At 43.2% G+C, this 23,653-nt stretch overlaps 1 protein-coding gene across 1 annotated transcript in view; it reads left to right on the top strand.

Moving 5' to 3' along the window:
• The window catches only part of URI1 (URI1 prefoldin like chaperone), a 50,969-nt gene extending 48,407 nt beyond the window's left edge, over positions 1-2,562 (top strand). The window contains 1 exon segment of the mRNA XM_032230231.1: positions 1,676-2,562. Coding sequence (XP_032086122.1) covers positions 1,676-1,864 — 189 coding nt within the window. The 3' untranslated portion in view covers positions 1,865-2,562.
• Positions 2,563-23,653: the final 21,091 nt, after the last annotated feature.

Here is a 23,653-nt window from a genome sequence, read left to right as displayed (position 1 = left end):
CTTTGCAGGCGCGCTCGGTAGCAGGCTCCGCCCATCCACCCGGACGTCATCATGTCTGTTTTTGAGGCTCTGCCCGTGCGCTCACATTTGCGGACAGGTAGTGAAAGTAAGTAGATTTCACTCCTGGCCCCAGTGGTGGGTTTCAAAAATTGTTCGAACCTACTCTGTGGGTGTGGCTTCCTTTGTGGGAGTGGCTTGCTGTCCATGTGACTGGATATGAAGATGCCGACGACACTTGTCAGAACCACCTTAAATTACCTCACACACAGCACTGGCATGCGTAAGAATAGGATGTAAACTTGTTTTTTAAAAGGCATCTTTGGTTTGCGTTAAAACAACTTCAACACACGCAATGTTCTGATTGCACCACAAACACAGTAGTCATCCTTACCTTTCACAGAGGCCCTGAGTTTTATAAATATGAGCATGATAGTGTAGAATAATCATATCCAAGGACCAGTGGTGGGTTTCAAAAAGGTTTGGAACCTCTTCTGTAGGTGTGGCCTGCTTTCTGGATCCACTGGTGGAACCTCTTCTAACCGGTTCGGTAGATTTGATGAACCGGTTCTACCGAATAGGTGCGAACTGGTAGGAACCCACCTCTGCCTGGCAACATCTCATTGCTGTACAGGAGAAGAGGAAAGGAAGAAACTTGTTTCTCCAGTATAACCAATTTGTTCTTTAAAAAACTCTTTTATTATAGGACCAAAGTAATGGCGGTTTCATGAGAATTCTTCTCATGCCAAACTGTTGCCTAAAGCATGGCTCCAGATTTTGTTTTTGTAGTCTGATATCATCTGTGTGTTTTTGTGTGTGATTGAAATTAAAATATTTCAAAAAATAAAAATAAGGGTGGGATAATAAAAATCAAATAAATAACTACCATGGACTCATTTCATGTGCTCATGTCCATGTTTATACTTATACCTGTTATCTCGTACAAGTTTGACCAAACAAACAAACAAAGAAATAAATACCTGTATTTTTTGGAGTATAAGATGCACCAAGATTTTGAAGTGGCAAATTAAAAAAAAAAAAACGTTTTTGCACTCTGCAGACCTCCCAAAAACGGGCCCGTTTTTTATCAAAAAAGGGCATGCATAGCCTTTAGGAGGCTTGTAGAGTGCTCTTGGGGGCGGGTGCAGGGGCAAAATTGAGCAAAAAACGGCCCGTTTTTCATTCATTTCTTCCCTCCCCAGCCCCTAGGAGCACTCTGGAAGCCTCCTAAATAGCAATAGCAATAGCAGTTCGACTTATATACCACTTCATAGGGCTTTCAGCCCTCTCTAAGCAGTTTACAGAGTCAGCCTACTGCCCCCAACAATCTGGGTCCTCATTTTACCTACCTCGGAAGGATGGAAGGCTGAGTCAACCTTGAGCTGGTGAGATTTGAACAGCCGAATTGCAGAACTGCAGTCAGCTGAAGTATCCTGCAGTGCTGCATTTAACCACTGCACCGCCTCGGCTCTAAAGGCTATCCATGATTTTGGTGAAGGGGGCGGGGTTTTGGGAGGCCAAAAATGCTGTATTCAGTGTATAAGAAGCACCCAGATTTTCAGCCTCTTTTTTAAGAGAAAAAGGTTCGTCTTATACTACGAAAAATACGGTAAAAAACCCCAAATCAATAAGTTAGCATTGATGACATTATTCCAGGAACGTCTTCTTTTCCTTGCAGGCTTTCTCAGGGATGGTTGTCGAGAAGGAACCTTTATCGCCCTCCATAATCCCACATCCAGTCATTGCTCATCCGGTCCTGCCCACCATTTTGGAGCGGAAATCCGAGGAGATTCTCTACGAAGCTTCAGAAGAAACGACGAAGAGGGTTTCAAAATTCAAAGCCGCCCGAATGCAGCAGAAAAGCTAGTGCCCACCTAGCAAGAGTGGACCTTGTTCATTTTTCACCAAAGCGAGTGGCAAAGGGACGGTTTGTATCTAGCTAGTAAGAGGGCAGATTGCTTTGACTTCGTATCGTTCATACTTAGGAACTCCTGTTGATATTCCCCCCCACTTTTTTTTTTAAAGAAACAAATCTGTGAAGAAGCATTTCAGGAACCTCCTCATTTTCTTAATCTCCCCGTGTGCAGTTAGCACCTTTATACATGTTTGCCTTACGATAACAGCACATGGAATAATTTTGAAAAGAATAATTCTCATGAAGCTTTTTGTTGTTGTGCCGCATTCGAAGCTAAACGCAAGCAGTTTTTGTACCAGTCGTGAGGTTAAAAAAAAACAAAAACATTTGGGCTACTTGAAAGAAGCTTTTTTTAAACTTTCAGGTAGAACCAAACCATTCGATTTCAAGGCTCGCTTTATAATGTTTTAAAGCTTTCTTTTCTTCCCACCCCCCTCATATCCTTTATTGTTTTGAAAGGTTTGCTTTTAGGTGTCTGATGACAAATCATTTATTTCCCGCCGGTAGGAAACCTCTGGTGATTTAGCTGTATAGAATCTATGAAACAGAACGCCTCGTTCCTGTATTTGGCAGGGATGTTTTCTTTTGAAAGGGAAAAAAAAATATTGTATTTTGTAAAATTAAACTTTTCGAGTAAAAACGGAAGAGAAGTGGAGGTCGTTTTTTCCCTCAAGGGACGCAACCTTCTCACGTGGAAGCTTCTGGAAACATTGGGTTCAACCGGAAGCTCTCCAGCTGGACAGACGTGGGGGGCGGGTGAGCTCTCAAGAGCCTCACATGAGCCCTGTCTGACAAACCTACTCCGAGATCCTTTTTGGACCAGAACACCCCTCCCCCCGGTCGTTTTTTCCTCAAGGGACGCAAACCTTCTCACGTGGAAGCTTCTGGAAACATTGGGTTCGACCAGAAGCTCTCCAGCTGGGACAGATGTGGGGGGGGGGAGCTCTCAAGAGCCTCACATGAGCCCTGTCTGAGGCGGGGGGGGGCGCAAAGAAGGGGCAGCATCTCATCAGACCCAGAGGGAGGCAACAGGTCCCTCACAGGTCAGAGATTTGCCCTCTGAATTGGAGTAGGGGCGGGAGCATGGCTGCACGGAATCTGGCTTCCAGCCAAAGCACTGAACAGGAGCATACAGGAAACGATATGAAAGGCTGGTAAGAAGATTCATTTAACCCACAGTCATAAATCAAAACATTTGATGACTTTTCTAAGGGAAAGTTGGAGCTTTTCCCTCTCTGGTTTGGAACTTCTGTGTGTTGATGTCAGGGGGGCACTAGATATTCCCGAAGAATTCTCAGTATGTGTTTGCAAAATACCACTCTTAGTGCAAGCTGAGTAGATTGGCTTTTTATTGTTGTTCTAAAATCTTCAGGATGGCTACAAGATGCATACGAAGATCTTGTGACACGAATGAGCCTACAGCAATGGACAGCATCTACTTGACCGTAGCTGATCTTGAAAAGCTAATGTAGAATCAATATAATTAGTATTTGGATGGAGCACCAACAGGAAAACCCAGAGCTGTAGGACTAGAGAGGTAAGTGAGTAACTAAAGAATAGGCGTAAACATTTCCCTGTCCAGTTGTGCCCAACTCACGGGGGCGGTGCTCATCTCTGTTTGTTAACCAAGAGAGGCAGCGTTGCCTGAAGACATCTCCGTGGCCATGTGGCTGGTATGGCTGCATGTCAAGGCACACGGAAAGCTGTTAACCTTCCCACCAAAGTGGTACCTGTTAATCTACTTGCATTGCATGCTTTTGAACTGCTGGGTGGGCAGGAGCTGGGGCAAGGAACGGGAGCTCACCCCGTCATGCGGCACTCGGGTCTCGAACCCGGTTCCACCACAAAACTGCGTTCGACTAAACCGCGCTCGGCGAAACCGCGTAGCTGACGTCATCAACAGGGCGACAACAGCGCGGAGACAGAAGCACGCTGTAAACGCTAAACCTAAAATTAACCCCTAAACCTAAACCTAACCCCCCTAAACCTAATCCTAAACCTAACCCTAAACCTAACCCTTAACCTAACCCTAAACCTAACCCTAAACCTAACCCTTAACATAACCCTAAACCTAATCCTAACCCTTAACCTAACCCTAAACCTAACCCTAACCCTTAACCTAACCTAACCCTTAACCTAACCCTAACCCTTAACCTAACCCTAACCCTTAACCTAACCCTAAAGCTAACCCTAAACCTAACCCTTACCTTAAGTTGAATCGGCTTGCTTTCAAAGCGCTATTTAAAACGCCCTTCTTTCTCCGCGCTCGCTGTTGTCGCCCTGTTGATGACATCAGCGACACGGTTTAATCGGGCGCGGCTTAGTTGAGCGCGGTTTTGTTGTGCCACGCTCGAACCCAGGCTGTCAGCTTTCCAACTGACAAGCTCGGCATCTTTAACCACTGACCATCGTGGCGCCCCCAGCGATGAATTTAGAAGCAGTCAAAGACCAAGATACAAGGTTCCAATTATTGCTATAGGTGTAATGTTGTAATGAGAGGATCATTTGATTTTGAGTAAAATTAAACACAAGCGTCCCACAAATTGAGATCAACTCCTGGTTGGTACAAGAGAACATCCGTGTAGCTTGCCTTGCCTTCTGTAGTTGTTGCTTCGCGTCAGCTGACAGTTAATGTCCCAACAATAGGGAAGGAGGTCTAATGAGTATCTGAATTTATATTCAGTTGTGTCCCAATAGTATTGTCGTCCTGATCATTCAAACCAGTGCCAGATTATAGGAAGAGCATTCAAGTAAAAGTGAATTTAACTTTGTCTGAATGAGAGCCAATTTGGTCTAGTGGTACGCAGGTATAAGAGAACACCTATAGCAGAACGGGTTTGTATATGTGGTAAAGAAGTGGAAGATAATTCACATGTTCTATTACACTGCGAGCTATACAGAGCTTGTAGGTCTGCACATATTCTCCCCTTATTAGAGAGATTGCCAGGGAGGGCAGACCATTTTTATCTAGGCTTCTCCTCCAGGACACTAACCCGGTTACCACGTATGCAGTGGCAAATGTTCTGTGCTGCTGCAATGTCCATAAGAAAAAATTGGCTACAGAAGTATAGTACCATCTTGTACCAATTATCTGGACATACCTCTAACAATCTCTGGACCATTATGTTATTATCCACTGTTAATGTCAATACTTTTTAATTATATTTTAATGATAGTATTTTTTAATATAGTGTAACAACTAATATGTATTGCTGGTCTTTGACCGTAATAAAGATTTTACTGTTTTTACTTACTGATCTAGTGATAAGGCACCAGACTAGAAAGTGGGAGGCTGTGAGGTTCAAGTCCCACCTTAGTCACGAAAGCCAGCTGGATAACTTTGGGCCAGTCACTCTCTCTCTCTCTCTCTCAGCACAATCTACCACACAGGATGGTGGTTGTGAGGAAAATAAGAAGAGGAAGATGTGTTGGATTAAGTTAGCCATCTTGAGTTATTTGTAAAAACAACAAAGGCAGATAAATAAAATATATGAAATTGGGAAGGGCATATTATATGTTCTACACCTGTCTCTCCATACGTTGAGCTTTCTTAAGTCTGCAGAGCAGAGGTGGGTTCCTACCAGTTCGCACCAGTTCTGTAGAACCGGTTCGTCAAATCTACCGAACCGGTTAGAAGAGGTTCCACCAGTGGACCCGGAAAGCAGGCCACACCTACGGAAGAGGTTCCAAAAATTTTTGAAACCCACCACTGGTCCTTGGATATGATTATTCTACACTGTCATGCTCATATTTATGAAACTCAGTGCCCCTGTGAAAGGTAAGGATGACTACTGCGTTTGTGGTACAATCAGAACATTGCGTGTTGAAGTTGCTTTAACGCAAACCAAAGATGCCTTTTAAAAAACAAGTGTACATCATATTCTTATGCATGCCAGTGCTGTGTGTGAGGTAATTTAAGGTGGTTCTGACAAGTGTCGTCGGCATCTTCATATCCAGTCACATGGGTAGCAAGCCACTCCCATCCGGTCACATTGATGGCAAGCCACTCCCACAAAGGAGGCCACACCCACAGTAGGTTCGAACAATTTTGAAACCCACCACTGCTGCAGAGAAATACCTGAAGTAAGTGGGGAGAGTGATTAAACATGCCAGAGTGGTTGAGTTCACACATGATATTAAGCTGAAGGTTTGCTCTGCATAATCCAACAAGCCCTGTTTTTTTTTAATTGATGGTTTATTTGGCTGTTAGGGAAAAAAAAATACTCCAATGCCATAACGTGTCTATGCCTACCAAGATCAGAATCGTGCACAGGTATTCCCTGTGGCACTCTATGGAAGCGAAAGTTGGATTTTGATGAAACAAGATAGGAAGAGTACCGCTTTGCGCCCGCGCGGTCACCAAACTGATTGTTAAACCGGTTGCAGCCCACCACTGCCTTAAGGATGCTAAAAATATACACCGTGATCTGAATTAATTAAACTTGTTAAACAGACTCAAGTTCCATTTATTTCAATGACCCTGAATTTGGAGCCATCCTAAGCCTTGGGTCCTTGAGGAAGCATTCAAAACCACAAGAACAGCTTATACAAGTAACACCGGAGAAAAGAGTAAAGCAACGGAAGAATAAAAATAGAAAATAGAAGTGAGTATAGAAGACCTTAAATAACTCTAAAGGGAAATACAGAATGTAAAATAGACTGGCGTTGGAGAAGACTCCTGAAAATACCACTGACAGCCAAGAAAACAAACCAATGGATCATCAAACAACCCATAGTCCTTACTTTGTTGTAGGAAAGACAAGACACGGAAGCCAGCTCTTCAGAGAAGAAAAGGTTTATTGTGCAGGTTCAGGAAGAATGGCCTGAACCATGAGTGACAGTCAGGAAATTCCTTATATAGTTTATCGCTTTCAGTTAAAGCCATCTGTTAGTTTTGGATACACCCCTCAAGTTTTGCCCTTGAGTTACAGCAATATTATGTCTACAGGAAGTCTTAATACATATGTCAGCTAATGGTCAAACATAGCATACATTTTGAGGAACTAATAATGTGTCTACCAAACAGATTTACAGTCAAGCCAGCAAATAGGTTAAATTAGATACTTTGCTTCAGCAGATTTCATGTGCAGACTTCCTAAAAGCAAACCTTTGCAATTTCTACAGTTAAAGCCTAATATCATGAAACCATAGTTTGGCTCAGGCTTGAGGCCTACTTTGGTTCAGCCTGCCACCTCAACTTGAGGCACAAATGACCAGCTTATCCTACTTCAGACACATTAGGTGAAGGCCCAGCTCTTTAAAGAAGGCTCTGATGCTGGGAAAAATGGAAGGAAAGCGAAGAAGAGGGTAACCAGCAGCCCGGAGAATGGACTCAAAGTATTGGGTGACGATGTCATTGGGAGAGCTGAAGGACCAGGTTAGAGACAACAGCATGGAGAAGATCTACCTACAGGCTCATTAGGAATCAACCATGACTTGGTGGCACATAATAATTTGTCTGGATTTGCACATGAGTCATGATTGCCAAGCCAGCGAGTAGCTAACACAGGGCTGTCAAAATCGATTTCATTGAGGTCTGCATCAGGGTTGTGTTTGACCTCGGGGGTGGGATGGCCAGATTGGGTGTGGCCAACTTGATATCACTCGTGTCGGGGGCACCTGTGGTGGCCTGAGCGCTCTGCCAACAAAAATGGGTTCCCGAGCTCCCTTTTCGGCTGTGACTTCCTCCTGCAACCCTCTGCCAGTGAAAACGGAACCGTGGGCCAGTCCTTCGCTGTTTCCAGAGCGTCCCGGTGGGCCAGATCTAACCACCCGATGGGCTAGATCCGGGCCTTGAGTTTGACACCCCTGAGCTAACACATCGTTGTTGTTAGTTGCAGTCATGTCCAACTCATCGCAACCCCATGCACAATGTTCCTTCCTGTCCTCTACCATCCTCTGGAGCCCATTTAAGCTCACGCCCACTGCTTCGGTGATTCCATCCAGCCACCTCATTCTCTGTCGTGCCCTTCTTTTGCCCTCCATCGTTCCCAGCATGAGGCTCTTCTCCAGGGAGTCCTTCTCATCAGGTGGCCAAAGTATTTGAGTTTCCTCTTCAGGATATGGCCTTCTAAAGAGCAGTCAGGGTTGATCTCCTCTAGGACTGACCGGTTTGATTGCCTTGCAGTCCAAGGGACTTAATGCAGGAGTCTTCTCCAGCACCATTCTTTATGGCAACCTCTCAAATATTGGAAGACTGCTATCATGTCACCCCTCATCCTTTTTTTCATTGGACTAGACATACCAATAAAGGAGAATACTTATAGCTCAGGGTTGAAACGAGGGGTCCTTGGTGCTCTTTAAATTTGGTTGTTTTCTTGCAGACGTTTTCATTACCCAAACTTGGTAACATTGTCAGTCCTAGGACTGACCGGTTTGATTGCCTTGCAGTCCAAGAGACTGGCAGGAGTCTTCTCCTGCGAGTCCCTTGGTCAAAGGGACCAAACACGTCACACTAAACCAAAAGCAGATTAGCCCCCCCCTTTTTTTTGCTTACCATATCAGCCATGATTGCCATATGGTTGCCAAAGACAACTGTTCTGACCCCCCTCGTCCCACACCAACACACACTCCGAGCCAAAGATAAGTTACGGCATTTAATTAACAGACAGACAGGTCCTTGGCAGCAAACCGGCACAGACAAGCTTGGGCAGCAATCCAGTACAGATAAACCCTGGCAGCAATCCAGCCTGCCAAGCTCACAAAAATGTTCTCCAACATTCGTTCCCGTGTTGACTTCTGCAAGAGGGGTGTGCGCACAAACAGTCTTTTTATAGTCTGGAGAGGAGCCTAATGACCACCAGCTGAGTGCAATTACCTCCTGTAACTACGCAACTGTTCCTGACGCCTATTAGCTCTTCGGTGCCGGGCATCCAGGAACAACTCACTGCTGGCGTACGGCTCACTCTCCCTTGTCTCCTCCCCACTTGTCCAAGGCTCAGGTGCCTCCTGGTGGCCAACCAGCCTCTCTGCGCCCTGCTCGGAGTCGGAACCCTGTCCAGGGTCCTCCACATCCTCCAGAGCTGACTCATAGGGCCACTCGTGTCGGAGTCTGGTGGCAGCTCCAACGGCTCCTGCTGGGCCACAACAGACAACAATTGACAATTGTTGTCAATTGTCTATGGAAAAGCCTAATCTGTTGCAGAGGCCTCCAATGCTACAAGAAAGTTAAGTGTTTGGATTGCAGTAGTGATGACCCCTTCAAATTAGGAAAAAAAACACACACAAAACTAAACAACAACAACAACCTGATGGTCCCAGTTCTATTTTGCCGTCCTTTCTTGACTCGTTTTCTGGGAGAAAAGGGTGGTGATTGTAGTGTAAGCTTGCAAACAGACATCTTAATTGGATATCTCAAACCTTTTTGGAGGTGTTAATCATTAGCTTGATACATGCTGAAATGTAGATTTTATGGCTCTAAAGCATATTGCGTTAGTACTAAAATAAGCCATCAATGCCAGTCCACCCTCTATTCACGGCTAAATATTTAAAGGAGGTTATTTATAGCTTCTTTAATGAATTCTTGGCTAAACAAAATGAAATTATGTCCTAGAAAAATAGAAGCTATTTTGTAACCAGAACAGTGCATCTATAAAATACAGTGCTATGAATATGTATTTTAAATAACAAAGGGGGCGAGATCTAATCTGCCAGAGCTGGTTAATTAGAAAAAATATTGGTCCTAATCCTGAATGTTTGTATATATAGTAAATTCCAATTTTTTTACCTGAAGCCTAACTGCTTTGTTACACTTTTTCATCCTTTTCCAGCTGCCCTTATCAGATTCTCTAGGAGTTTTCCTCTTGGTTTCAATGTTTGGCGTTCTTTAGGTTGAAGTATCACATTAATGGCTCTAGATTCACATTGTGTTAATATGTGATTTGTTTAATCATGGTTTATTGAGTAAATCACAGTCGGGTAGGTTCATAAAATCTCTGTTAAGTCACAAACCATGGGTTATAAACTACAGATAATCATTAAGTTACAATCATTTACTTTGTGACAGTTCAAAGTTACAAGGGCACCAGTGGTAGGTTTCAATTTTTTTCGAACCTACTCTGGGTGTGGCCTCCTTTGTGGGAGTGGCTTGCCAGCCATGTGACCTGGTGGGAGTGGCTTGCCGGCCATGTGTTTTCTCTCTCTCTGTCTCTCTCTGTCTCTCTCCTTCCTTTTGTCTCTCTGTCCCTTTTTCCTTTTTTTCTTTCATCTCTCACTTTTTCTTTCTTTTTTCCTTTTTTCTTCCTTCCTCTTTCTCTTCTCTCTCTGTGTGTGTGTGTGTGTGTTTGAGTGTGAGGTGTGAGTGGTGGGTTTCAAAAATTTTTGGAACCTCTTCTGTAGGTGTGGCCTGCTTTCTGGTGGAACCTCTTCTAACCGGTTCGGTAGATTTGACGAACCGGTTCTACCGAAGTGGTGCGAACTGGTAGGAACCCATCTCTGCCGCTTCTGTTGCTAAATAAACGAATTGATTTGGCTAAATAAAATTTTAAACCAGAACCAGGCAAAACGCTGGATGGTTGAACAGATTGCCTAAACTTGCTAGATTTTGGCTTAATATTAATTTATCTGAGAATATCCTATCTGCTTAAACTGAATCTTTGCAAGTTACTCAGTAAAACATGCTCAAAAGAATTATGGCTTAGTGCAGTGTATAAACCTAGATGGTATATTAATATAAATCCATTCTCTATCAGGTATGTAACCAAATGGCATCCTCTACTGAAAATGAGGGGGGTATTAAACAATGAAGAAATAATAATAGTAAACTTTAGGGGGGGGGAAATACAATAATCAAAATCAGGACCAGTCAAATGAACACAAAAGAATCTTCCAATGGTAAATAAACCAAAGAGAGAGAAAGACAATTGTGTTAATGCTGTTTAGGTCTGGGGGATGTTAATCTACAAAGCAAATGGATTTTTTAAAATTAACATTGTTTTTCTTTTTTTTAAACAATAATACAGTCTCCCAACAAATTTTTAACTCATGGTGACTTACATTTCAAAATAGGAGCTAGGCTTAAAAGAAAGGGTACGAGTGAATGTTTGATATGCAGTATTTTTGTGTTACAAATAGCTCTTTCTAACCCACATTAACCCCATGATATGTGAATTTTGCCAACTCCCACTGTGTCTTTTAAATCAAATCCAGCACAGCTCCAAGTGTACTCTAATTTCTAAACAAACTCATCTTCTGGTAGAAATCCTTTAATATTTTACTGCAAATTAGACAATACGAGATGAATGAAGTATCTTTGTTAATTATAGAGTTTAATTGATCAAAACTACCGGACATGGTTTTATTTATAACAATTTCACGCTAGATCAGATGGTATAATTAACCAGCATTTAATATTTTTTTTTTAAATGAAGGTTAAGATACACATTTATCTCGATAGTTGGATGATCAGACATACAACAGTTATCTTTATTCAAGGTTACAGTGACATTGATGGGGTGGGAATGTGTAGCTATGGATTGGGGATCATTGGATACAGACTGACTTTGTGCACTACACTAAGAGTTGAATGGGGTAAACCAACAATTGGTTGAGTTCACACACGCTGACTCCAAAGCAACCAATCCATATAATGTTTCAATACAATGGATGAATTGGTTCACCGCACGCACAATGTTAGAGTTGGGTTGAGTTGGCCTCTACATCTGGTAGGCTCCAAATCAGATGCTGATCTTCTAACACAGGTACCAATGGCTGCATCAGCAATGTGCTAAGCCCCAATGTGGCTAGGCTAGGCTAGGCTAGGCTAGGCTAGGATAGGACAGGACAGGACAGAATACAATACAATACAATACAATCAATACAATACAATACAATACAATACAATACAATACAATACAATAGCAGAGTTGGAAGGGATCTTGGAGGTCTTCTAGTCCAATCCCCTGTTTAGGCAGGAAACCTTACACCAGTTCAGACAAATGGATATCCAACATCTTCCAGAGTTGGGGCATTCGCAACTTCTGGAGGCAAGTTGTTCCACTGAATAGTTGTTCTGTCAGGAAATTTCTCCTTCATTCTAAGTTGCTTCTCTCCTTGATTAGTTTCCACCCATTGCTTCTTGTTCTAGCCTCAGGTGCCTTGGAGAATAGTTTGACCCCCTTTCTTTGTGGCAACCTCTGAGATATTGGAAGACTGCTATCATGTCTCCCCTAGTCCTTCTTTTCATTAAACTAGACCTACCCAGTTCCTGCAACCGTTCTTCATATGTTTTAGTCTCCAGTCCCCTAATCATCTTTGTTGCTCTTCTCTGCACTCTTTCTACAGTCTCAACATCTTTTCTGCATTGTGGCGACCAAAACTGAATGCCGTATTCCAAGTGTGGCCTTACCAAGGCATTATAAAGTGGTGTTAACCCTTCCACGGGATCTTGATTCTATCCCTGTATTAATGCAGCCTAGAACTGTGTTGGTTTTTTTTTGGCAGCAGCTGCTGCACACGGCTGGCTCATATTCAAACAGTTGTGCCACTAGGACTCCCAAGATTCCTCACGCAGTTACTACTATTGAGCAAAGTCCCACATATACCGTACCTGTGCATTTTGCTTGTTGCTTGAGAATACCAACGGCTAAAATCATGCTTCATCATTTAGCATGCTATCTGATCCCCCCAGCCCATGATGAATAATTCAACCAGTCATGATTAAACAGTGGCTTGGCTTCGTGTGCACATTCGCCCCTGTGACTTTTGCCAACCTCATTCTTACATGGCTGCGCGTGTGTGTGTGTGTGTGTGGTGAGAGAGAGAGAGAGAGAGGGAGAGAGAGAGAGAGAGAGAGAGAGAGGGGGAGGGAGAAAGAGAGAGGAGAGAGAGAGACTGAGACTTCTAGACTAAACCCCCCACCACAGGGCCCTTTCTCTTTACTTCAGTCTCCAGTTTGACTTTTTCGTCCTTACTTCCCTTGCAATCCAGCTTGGTCGGATCCCCAGCCCTGCTGTTTGTATGCAATTAATTTTGCATGCCGGTAGGTAGCAGTGCTGAGCAGAAGCTGCAAGAGAAAGCTGCCAGTCAATGCTGATAATTTATTATTCATTTCTGTTATAGGTGGGGTGTGCAGCCAGTTACAGTAATAATTACTAAGGACCCAGAGTGTTTCCTAGGCAACCGATTCTCTTCCCCTCCACCCCCCCCCCCAATTCATGCTGTATGCCTGTAAAGCATGACAGGTGCTATATTCTGAGGTTTGCTTGCCTCCTGCTGTTTCCAGGTTTGAGGTTAGTTACGCATCATAAGGGTCTCTCAAGCAATAAAGAGCTCAGGCTGGGATTAAAGCCCAGGGAGAACGCTATCACCCAGCCTCTTCCTCTCCTGTTTCACTTTTTAAGTAACAAGGTTATAAAATGCAAATGCCCATTTCTAGGTGGGTTGACTATAACTAATATCACTGAGGATTCCTTTAAGTTGGCAAACACTCTCGCTCTCCCTCTTGTGCCCCTCTCTTGTTTTTAAAGGGAAACGAAACACACAACAAGTCATTCTCTCTCTCTCACACACACACAAATCTTTTTTATTCCCTTCTGGCAAACTGAATAATCCTTTCCTTTTTTTCGCTAGAAGTCTTCCTTCCTTCCTTCCTTCCTTCCGTCCTTCCTTCCTTCCTTCCTTCCCTCCCTCCCTCCCTCCCTCCCTCCCTCCCTACCCTCCCTCCCTCCGTCCTTCTGTTCCTCCTCACCTGTATTCTCCTTCCTTCTTTCCCTCCTTCGTTCTTCCCCACTTTTATTTTTCTTCTTCCTTTTTCTTTCCTCCCTCCCTCCCCACCTATATTCTCCTTCCTTCCTTCTTTCCTCTCCCTCCCTCCTTCCGTCCTTCTGTTTCTTCCCCACTTCTATTTTCCTTCCTTCCTTTTCTTTCCTCCCTCCCTCCCTCCCTCCCCTCCCCTACTCCTCTCTATATAATTTTCAGCTTCTCATATTCTGTATAGTTGTAATATATAAGTTACTGTAGTGTGTCCTTATACCCACAAAACACTTACTGACTATGAAATAAACCATGGCTTAACAATGTCCTATCCATGTGGTAAAAATCTTTTGTGAACTAAGCTCTTTAATTACAACTATTCTAAAGATGCTACATAAAAAAAAAAGCCCGAGTGGGAGGGGCTAAATATTACAGTTTTATCCTTTACCATTGAGTAGCCTCCCATTTGCGGGCTTACTTTTCTTTTTACAAAGTTGTTAATTCCAGCTTGGTTTGAGCTATGCCACTGGCCTTCTTCATGCCAACTATACCCTGTTATTGAGTTATTGGTCTTTACACTGTGCAAGGTCTCTCAGGTTGAAGAGAGAATTTATTCAGGTTCATTCAGGTCTCCCAACCACCCAGAGCAAAGAATGATTCACTTTTCCACCTTGCCATTTGCAAGAAGCAGGAAATGAATGAATTGGCACAAGGGGTTCTCCAATATTCCAAATTTTGTCCACTGTCAGCTCCGGCTCTGTAGCAATAGCAATAGCATAGCAGTTAGACTTATATACCGCTTCATAGGGCTTTCAGCCCCCTCTAAGCGGTTTACAGAGTCAGCATATTGCCCCAACAACAATCCGGGTCCTCATTTTACCCACCTCGGAAGGATGGAAGGCTGAGTCAACCCTAAGCCGGTGAGATTTGAACAACCGAACTGCAGAACTGCAGTCAGCTGAAGTAGCCTGCAGTGCTGCATTTAACCACTGCGCCACCTTGGCTGTAAACCCTTTCTTCTGGTTCTACCACTTCCAACTGTCCTAAGCAACCTTTCCTATGGGTTAAGAGCCTCTTAACTGGAGGAGGTAACTGGATTTATGTTAGGCTTGAAAATAGCCACCAGTTGGCTGGAAAAGCTAGGTGGGAAACCCTTTGCTTTCAGTTGTTGACTTACACATTGTAGTCCCCAATGATGAATAATGCTGGAAGCGCAGTCTAATAATATGCGAAATATCAGTCACAAAAGCCCTCATTTAGCAGTTGTACAATTGGTGAAGAAACTATCAGCTAATAAGGATGGTATCAAAGCTGACACTTTGCCAATAACATGACCTTTGGCCACTGCTGGACATCCACCTTGCTTTCCAACATCACTCTGGCTGCATATTTCAAAAGTAGGTTATTTATTATGTATCTCATTAAAGAGTAAAAATCATTACAAAAAAAAACAAAAAAACCCAACCACCTACCAAAAACCAATCCAAGAGATGTCACTCTGCTATTTCCTACCAGACCGTCTTAACAGAGGAAGCAAATGATGCTTATTCACATCATGCAAGACCCCACAAGTTCTACTCCTTCTCTTAATCTTGGTTATGGCCTTTGAGCCAGGTAACGCAATATGTACCCAAATATAGCATGCGTATTTTCAGAAGCGCCCATGTTTATGATATGTACTTATAAAATAAGCAGGAAACACAATAGAGTAACATAAAATAATACCAATATTAGTAGTGATTACCACTAGCATAAAAAGGTAAATGTTCCCCTCGCACATATGTGCTAGTTACTCCCGACTCCAGTGGACGGTGCTCATCTCTGTTTCAAAGCCGAAGAGCCAGCGCTGTCCGAAGACGTCTCCGTGGTCATATGGCCGGCATGACTAAACACCAAAGGTGCATGGAACACAGTTACCTTCCACCAAAGGCGGTTCCTATTTTCTACTTGCATTTTTACATGTTTTTGAACTGCTAGGTTGGCTGGACAAGTAAGGGGAGCTCACTCCATTACACGGTGCTAGGGATTTGAACTGCCAATCTTTCTGACCGACAGGCTTAGCATCTTAGCCACTGAGCCACCACTCAGTATAGTAATTATAAAACCTCTAGACCAGAAATCAAATACGAAAAAGACTAAGTCTTTTAGTCCCCCCAGGGAAAAGGGCGGCATATAAATAAACTATCTAAACAATCTATCTATCTAAAGACTTGAATAGCACAAAGTAAGAACTCAGACTGCTGAATCTACTGTCTTCCTTACCCGGCTACTTGATTAAGTTCTAGTCCATTATTTTCCAATAGTTTTGTTCAGTTCCAATAGCTAAATGTAGAGTCCATTATGTTTGGGGGAGGCTGGGACAAGTAACAAGAGCTCACTCCATTACGTGATGCTAGGGATTTGAACCTCTGAACTGATGACCTTCTGATCAACAAGCTGAGTGTCTTAGCCACTGAGCCACCGTGTCCCTATACTCCTTCATAAACAGGACAAATAGAACAAATGGAGGTCCAGAGTTGAAGAACCTGGCAAGATAACACCAAGTTCTGGTCAGACAAAAGAAACTACAACATGGTGTTGTCTGCCAGGGTTTTTCTTCATCATAGGATGGATTCATGTCACGTGAGATTCTCTGTAAGAGGAGCATGTGGCTCCAGGACTCCATAAAGTCATCCCCAAATGTCCCCCAACATTTATGTGGGACTGCAGAGGTAGGGAAATTGACCCAGACAAGGTGAAGGCCTAGTGAACTTTCAGAAATGCAGTGGAGGAAGATAGAGTGGTCGCTTCTCTATCTTTGAAAAGAGTCCTCAGACAGTGGCCATGGAGATTCTCAGTCATCCAGGTCATGGTTGTCCCAAAGGTGCTTTTGCAAAAGGCATTGGGACTTTATGTCCACCCCCCAACCCGGAAGCTTCTTGGATGAGAAGTGAACATCTTCAAGGGACCCCCCCCCATAAAATCCAGTTGTTGTTTTTTTGAAAAAGCACCTTTGGGACCTCAGATGGTGGGATTTGACCCACCTATGCTTGAAAACCATTCTCCCAAATACTTGCTTGAAATTTTGCCTGGCATTTTGAACCCTGGCCATTGATGTTCTTCAGAGTGAGAATTCAAGACTGGAGTTTGCTATTAGCTCTTTTTTAACTAAGTTGGTTTAAAAGCGTCTCTGAGTCGTTGTTACTTTGCGAAGTCGTGTCCGACCCATTGCAACCCCATGGACAACGTTCCTCCAGGCCTTCCTGTCCTCTACCAGCCCCTGGAGCCCATTTAAGCTCACGCACACTGCTTCGGTGATTCCATCAGCCACCTCATTCTCTGTCGTGCCCTTCTTCTTTTGCCCTCCATCGTTCCCAGCATTAGGCTTTTCCTCCAGTGAGAGAGTACCAGGCCTCTGACTACCAGCTACCAAAGAACCAAAGGTTCGGAGGAGCAACCAGCATTTTTTTATACCATGTCCATTGCATATTTTCATGCAAGAAAATCCCTCCAAGTATTATAACGTTTGCACCAAAGGTTCCAGGAATTTTAGCCTTTTCTCCCCAAAGCAGATAAGTTGGGCTACTACTTGGTTGACTGAATAGATTAAGGGGATGAGGGCTAATGAAGAAACTTTAGGCCAGATGTGAAATGTCAGGGGTAGGTATTTGTATTTATTAGTGTGTCAAACACGTACAAAATAGCAGGTATAAATATAGACCTGGACATGAACAAAAGAAGGAATAGAAATAAAGGGGGACAGTAGGACAGGGACGGTAGGTTAAAGCGGAGAATTTCTTAGCATCGTCCAGAATTGTCTCCATGTGCCTGAAGTCACATACCCCCCTCCCATTTTATCCCCTTCCTCTGTTGCAATACGAGATGAAGAGCCTTTTAGTTGCCTTCCTAACTCAATTCCTAACCCCTATTCTCTTTCTCTCCCCCCTTTTTTTGGGGAGGGCGAAAGAATACTTTGCATTTTAGACAAAGGAAATATTTAAAACTGTTAAATCTGAACAAAGATACAGTCTGCATATGACTTCTCTGAAGCCCTATAAAAAAAAAAGAATCTTTAAAATTGCCTATTCACTCAAATTTACTGAGTGTAGCAAAAATGTCAAAGGCATAAAGTCAGAGAAGATTGAATAAAATAATGCAGAAAGACAGATTAGTCATGCACAGACCCACACAGCTTTTCACAGTGCACAATACCACTTTTTATTACCGCTCTAACTTTACAAAGGCTATGCTCAATGCATAGAGGATGATACATGGGTCAGTCATGTAATCTCCCTTTGATTCAAAGCCTCATTTATCTGGACCTTTTCACAAAGACATTGATGAGAGATTTCACTGTTTCTATGGCATTGTTTTATTTATCATATATAATGGCTGCTGGGAGGGGATGGGGGAAGGAGGAAAAGAGGGAGGCGAACAAGAGAGAGAATGGAGAGAGAGAGAGAGAGAATGAATGGAGAGAGAGAGGAAAAAGAGGGAGAGAGAGAGGAGAGGATTATGTCATGGATTTCCAAGGAAAGGAATGGCATTAACTAGATTTCTTAGCAAAAGTTTTCAAATTGCCTCTTAACAATAGGGGTTCAAATATTTTGCTGGCAGCGGAGCCTTGCAATTGGCAGTAAATATTTACGTTATGATTAATAGGGCTTTCCCCCCCCAGAAGTTGGAAGAATAGTAGTGAAACCACGATCATTTCGTTCCGATTTTTTCCAGATTTACAGAACACAAGATAGAGGTCTATTTCTTAATTGGCCTTCCAGGGTGCCTCCAGTCATCCACACACGTATGTAGGGTAACATAGATTAAAACCATATTAAAACAAAGAATAACAATAAATAACTTCCTCCCCTTTGATTTTATTTTTAAAAAATTCTTCCCAATCTAACAGAATGTTTGTGGGGGGAAAAACCTCCACAAAGTAACTTGGATCTCGATTTGACAACAGGATAACTCCCAAAAGCCTGAACAGGTTCACATCTGGTCTGGGGTGAGATTCCTCCAAAGGGAAGCAGAGGTCTGAAAATGACACAGATGCAATGGGGGTCTGTGGGAAGATATATCTTCCCACCCCCCCAAATCCCTGGTAAAAACATCCCTACTGAAGGAGCAGCTGGCCGCTGACTTAAAATGAGGATTCCTCTATTCTAAGCTCCCTTAGTCATTGACCCAGGACAAAGCATCCACTCTCTATTCTGAACAGGCAATCCTCACTTAGTGACCGTGGTTGCGACCAGCAAATGCATCGCTAAAGCATTGCAGTTGCTAAGCGGAAAATTTTGGGGGGGGGAGGGGGGATGGGCTCAGGACCTTCCTTAGCAATAGCAGTTAGACTTATATACCGCTTCATAGGGCTTTCAGCCGTCTCTAAGTGGTTTTACAGAGTCAGCATATCACCCCAACAATCTGGGTCCTCATTTTACCCACCTCAGAAGGATGGAAGGCTGAGTCAACCCTGAGCCGGTGAGATTTGAACCGCTGAACTGCAACTAACAGTCAGCTGAAGTAGCCTGCAGTGCTGCACTCTAACCACTACGCCACCTCGGCTCTCTTCCTTCCCCATTGGTCTTTAAATAAGAAGATAACCACAACTCGAAATTTTACTTCCATCAACTCTGCTTATCACAAGCCAGTTTTGAAGAACCTGAATGGCAACTGCATGACTCTGAGATGCTTGCAAGGGTCATAAATGCGAGGATTGGTGACCGAGCTGGTTTTTTTTTTTTACACGGTCGTAATTTTGGACAGTTGTGAAAGAAGGCTGTCGGTCAACAAGGACCTCTGTGTGCACACACACGTGCGCGCACACACACACACACATACAAGAGATAACACAGACTCTGGCACAACATATGCGTCTCCTGTTTTCTACCCTAATGCCTTTAACAACTGCACTAAACTGGAAATTGTTAGAATTAGTATTACTATCATGTTGTCCGAATGGGGAATAAGTGAATTTTCTAATTCAGAGGCATAAAAACTACTCTCTCTCTCTTTTCCTTTTTAACCTCTCTCCTTTAAAAAAAATTCTGAAAGGAAAGCAGTAAAAAAACGATTAAGGGGTGGTGATGGGGGGGAGAAATGCCATCCAACTTACATTTGACCTCGTCTTTTCTTTCTAAAATATAAAGCTGTCTGGAAATTACCTCTTTCTCTCTCTCTGTCTCTCTCTCTCTCGTAGCTCGGCACCCTGTTTTAAATTTGAGCAATATTTTAATTATTTTTAGAGCGGCATATTTATTATTTATGCATTCACAGAAGAAAAGCGGCTATTTGTCAGTCAGTTTTGTATCTTGCAAATTTAATAAACAGCAGTCCTTAAGATAGAATTTCTAAGCCTGCCAAGACTGGCGGAATACAACTAATGCAGAAGTGTCAACAGTGAATCTCATAGGCGACGCGGGTGATGCTTCTCAATTGAGAGAAACCAACAAAAATGGAGGTTTGTCAACGATCCAGGGCAAGGGAGAGAGCTGTACCACTTCCAACCACAAGCAGAAGGACTCACACTTTTGGGGGAGTGTGACTCTCCCAAAATTGCTCCATTGCAATTCTTAGCAGCCCTAGTCAGCTTAGCCAAAAGTGAAGGATACTGGGAGCTGTAGTTTAGCTACATGCTAAACTAAAAGAGAGCAGAGAAGAGCAACAAAATTGATTTGGGGTCTGGAGGCTAAAACGTATGAAGAACGGTTGCAGGAACTGGGTATATCTAATGTCTAGTGAGGAGACACGAGAGCAGTCTTCCTATATTTGAAGGGCTGTCCTAGAGAAGTTGGCTCAGTGGCTAAGATGCTGAGTTTTGTCAATCAGAAAGTTTGGCAGTTCGAATCCCTAGCACCACATAATGGAGTGAGCTCCCGTTACTTGTCCCAGCTTCTGCCAATCTAGCAGTTCAAAAGCATGTAAAAATGCAAGTAGAAAAATAGGGACCATCTTTGGTGGGAAGGTAACAGTGTTCTGTGCGCCTTCGGCATTTAGTCATGCCGGCCACATGGCCACGGAGACATCTTCGGGCAGCACTGGTTCTTCGGCTTTGAAACAGAGATGAGCACTGCCCCCAGAGTTGGGAACGACTAGCACATATGTGCGAGGGGAACCTTTATACACAGAGGAGGGAGGTTCAACCTATTCTCCAAAGTACCTGAGGGCAGTACAAGAAGCAATGGATGGAAGCTTAACAAGGAGTGGTCCAATCTAAAATTAAGGAGAAAATTCCTGACAGTGAGAACAATTAATCTGACTTATGATCTCCAGAGGTTGTGGCTGTTTCATTTCTTGAACTTTTTAAGAAGAGATTGGACAGAATGGCATAGGGTCTTCTGCTTGAACAGGGGGTTGGATTAGGAGATCTCCAAGTTCCCTTTCAATTCTGTTACTTTGTATTCTATACGTGTAACTCAGTGGTGGGATTCAAACTTTTTAACACCGGTTCTGTGGGCATGGATTGGCGGGCATGGATTGGTGGGCATGGAAGGGGAAGGATACAGCAAAATCCCCATTCCCTCCCCACCAGTGGTGGGTTTCAAATATTGTTCGAACCTACTCTGTGGGTGTGGCCTCCTTTGTGGGAGTGGCTTGTCACCCATGTGACTGGATGGGAGTGGCTTGCCGCCCATGTGACCGGATATGAAGGTGCCGACGACACTTGTCAGAACCACCTTAAATTACCTCACACACAGCACTGGCATGCATAAGAACATGATGTAAACTTGTTTTTTAAAAGGCATCTTTGGTTTGCATTAAAACAACTTCAACACACGTAATGTTCTGATTGCACCACAAACGCAGTAGTCATCCTTACCTTTCACAGAGGCACTGAGTTTTATAAATATGAGCATGATAGTGTAGAATAATCATATCCAAGGACCAGTGGTGGGTTTCAAAAATTTTGGAACCTCTTCTGTAGGTGTGGCCTGCTTTCCGGGTCCACTGGTGGAACCTCTTCTAATCAGTTCGGTAGATTTGACGAACCGGTTCTACCGAATAGGTGCGAACTGGTAGGAACCCACCTCTGCTCCCCACCTCACTAACCTGCTTTCCAGTTCCGTTCTCCTGTGCAGAGCAACAAAAGAAAACCCAGCCGATCAGTTGGGACCCGGGAAGCAGCAGATAGATCAGGGGCGGGGCCAGCCAGAGGTGGTATTTGCTGGTTCTCCGAACGACTCAAAATTTCTGCTACTGGTTCGATAGAACTGGTCAGAACTGGCTGAATATCACATCTGGTGTAACTGCCACAGGTCCTCCAAACATTTATAAAGCAGAACACACAAATACGTAAAGAATCCTTTTTTTAAATTATTGCCAGGTCCCCTCCCCGCAAATTCTCCATCTTTATTCTGAATTGATATCGATTTATCACATGATTAAGATTTCTGGTTGACCGTATTTAGCAGTTACATTTTGCTTTGTTTTGTTTTTCTTCCATTCTGGCTCCCATTTAAGATTTGGAAGGGGCAGCTTAGCCCATTTGGGAATGGTTTCCCAGTCCGACCTACCGACCTACCTACCTACCTACCTACCTACCTACCTACCTACCTACCTACCTACCTACCTACCTACCTACCTACCTACCTACCCCTGCTCCCTAAGGTTTGTGAAAATTGCATGACAGCTTCATTCAGTACTTTACAACATCCCTCGTAGCCAAATCTCCTACCCAGCTGAACAGGCTACGTGAAGGGAACTTCGTTGCCTCTCGCCTTTCAGTCTCTGAAGTTAATTTCCATAACTCAGAGACTGGCCATTGTTTGTCTCCACTGGCTCTTGAAACAAAGTTTTTTGGTATTAAGTTTTCCTGGTCCTGCTGAGAAAGCCAGGCATGAAAGAAGATAGAGTGACTGACACGGAGTCTCTAAGAATATTAAAGCGGGGGGGTGGGGGGTGGGACTTCCATCTAATTAGCTGTCCCCCTTGAAGCAGGGAGCAAAAAATAAAATAAAAACCCCACTGTTGCTTTCCCCATTCAATTTCTTGGGCCCGACTTTTTAAATATGCTGCCATTCAGACCTCTGACTTGTCAAAGCCAAACACAAGAGGCCATTCAACGGATGTTTGTCTCCTGGGTTGAGCAAAGTCATCACAATTCCATTGTCAAATGTTAAAAATAAAAGACAAAGGAGAGACAGAATATTAGGATGCATGGAACAGGATTCTATCAATGGTTAGAAGCGCGAGGTGGAAGTTGGAGTCTGAGAAAAGTAGGTTAGGTGGACTTTGAAAGAGACACTTATATGGGCATCGTTGTATTAGAATGAATATATATGATGGTGAAAAATAACTGTACCACACTAGGATTGTTTAAAATAGTATATTTTCACTTTGGTTTTTATGGCAAGTGAAATGCCAGGACAATTACACACTATTCAATATATTTATACGTAGACAATAAAAAATATATTTTAAAAAAAAATTCCATTATCATTATCCCTTCTTTCCTTATTTTTTTTAAAAAACACAAAACCAAAGAGAGATTTCATTTTGCCCCACCGACTTTCAGCAGCTAAGCACAGACTTCTTTGTTGAGCTCTTCTTCCATGTGTGTGTGTGTGTGTGTGTTTGTGTAAAACGGGCCCATATTTTTAAAGCCATGCTAAAGAAATGGCTAAAGCAGAGATGATTAATTTCCGATTGATATCTGCATGCGTGCCTACAGTATGCCTGCCTGTATACATGTAAGGACATGTAAACCATTGATCACTTCTCAGGCACAATCCTGAAGCTCCCTTCCGTTGGGTGAATTGTCTTTGAAATATTCCACAGAGTTGCTAAATTAAAAGCCGCAGCAGAAGACCGTTAATGCTAATGTAGAAAATACCTTACAGTACTACAATATCCCTAATAAGTGGCCATCCAATATTTAAAGCTCTCAACTACCTCCTATAGTTTTCATTTCAAATGCCGAATGATATGACATTATCAGGAAGTTGTTCCTGAAATTTAAGCTATTTATCTGTTCTCCCTGTTACTACCGTCTTTCCCCGAAAATAAGAAAATAAGGCTTATTTTCGGGGAGGTCTTATTATTTTTGAGATGCAGGAGGCGGCGAGCGTGGTCACC

Source organism: Thamnophis elegans, chromosome 14, assembly GCF_009769535.1.
Source record: "Thamnophis elegans isolate rThaEle1 chromosome 14, rThaEle1.pri, whole genome shotgun sequence".
In the NCBI taxonomy this organism is placed as follows: Eukaryota; Metazoa; Chordata; class Lepidosauria; order Squamata; family Colubridae; genus Thamnophis; species Thamnophis elegans.
The sequence above is the reverse complement of the archived record's forward strand: the minus strand, read 5'-3'. Positions and strand labels throughout refer to the sequence as shown.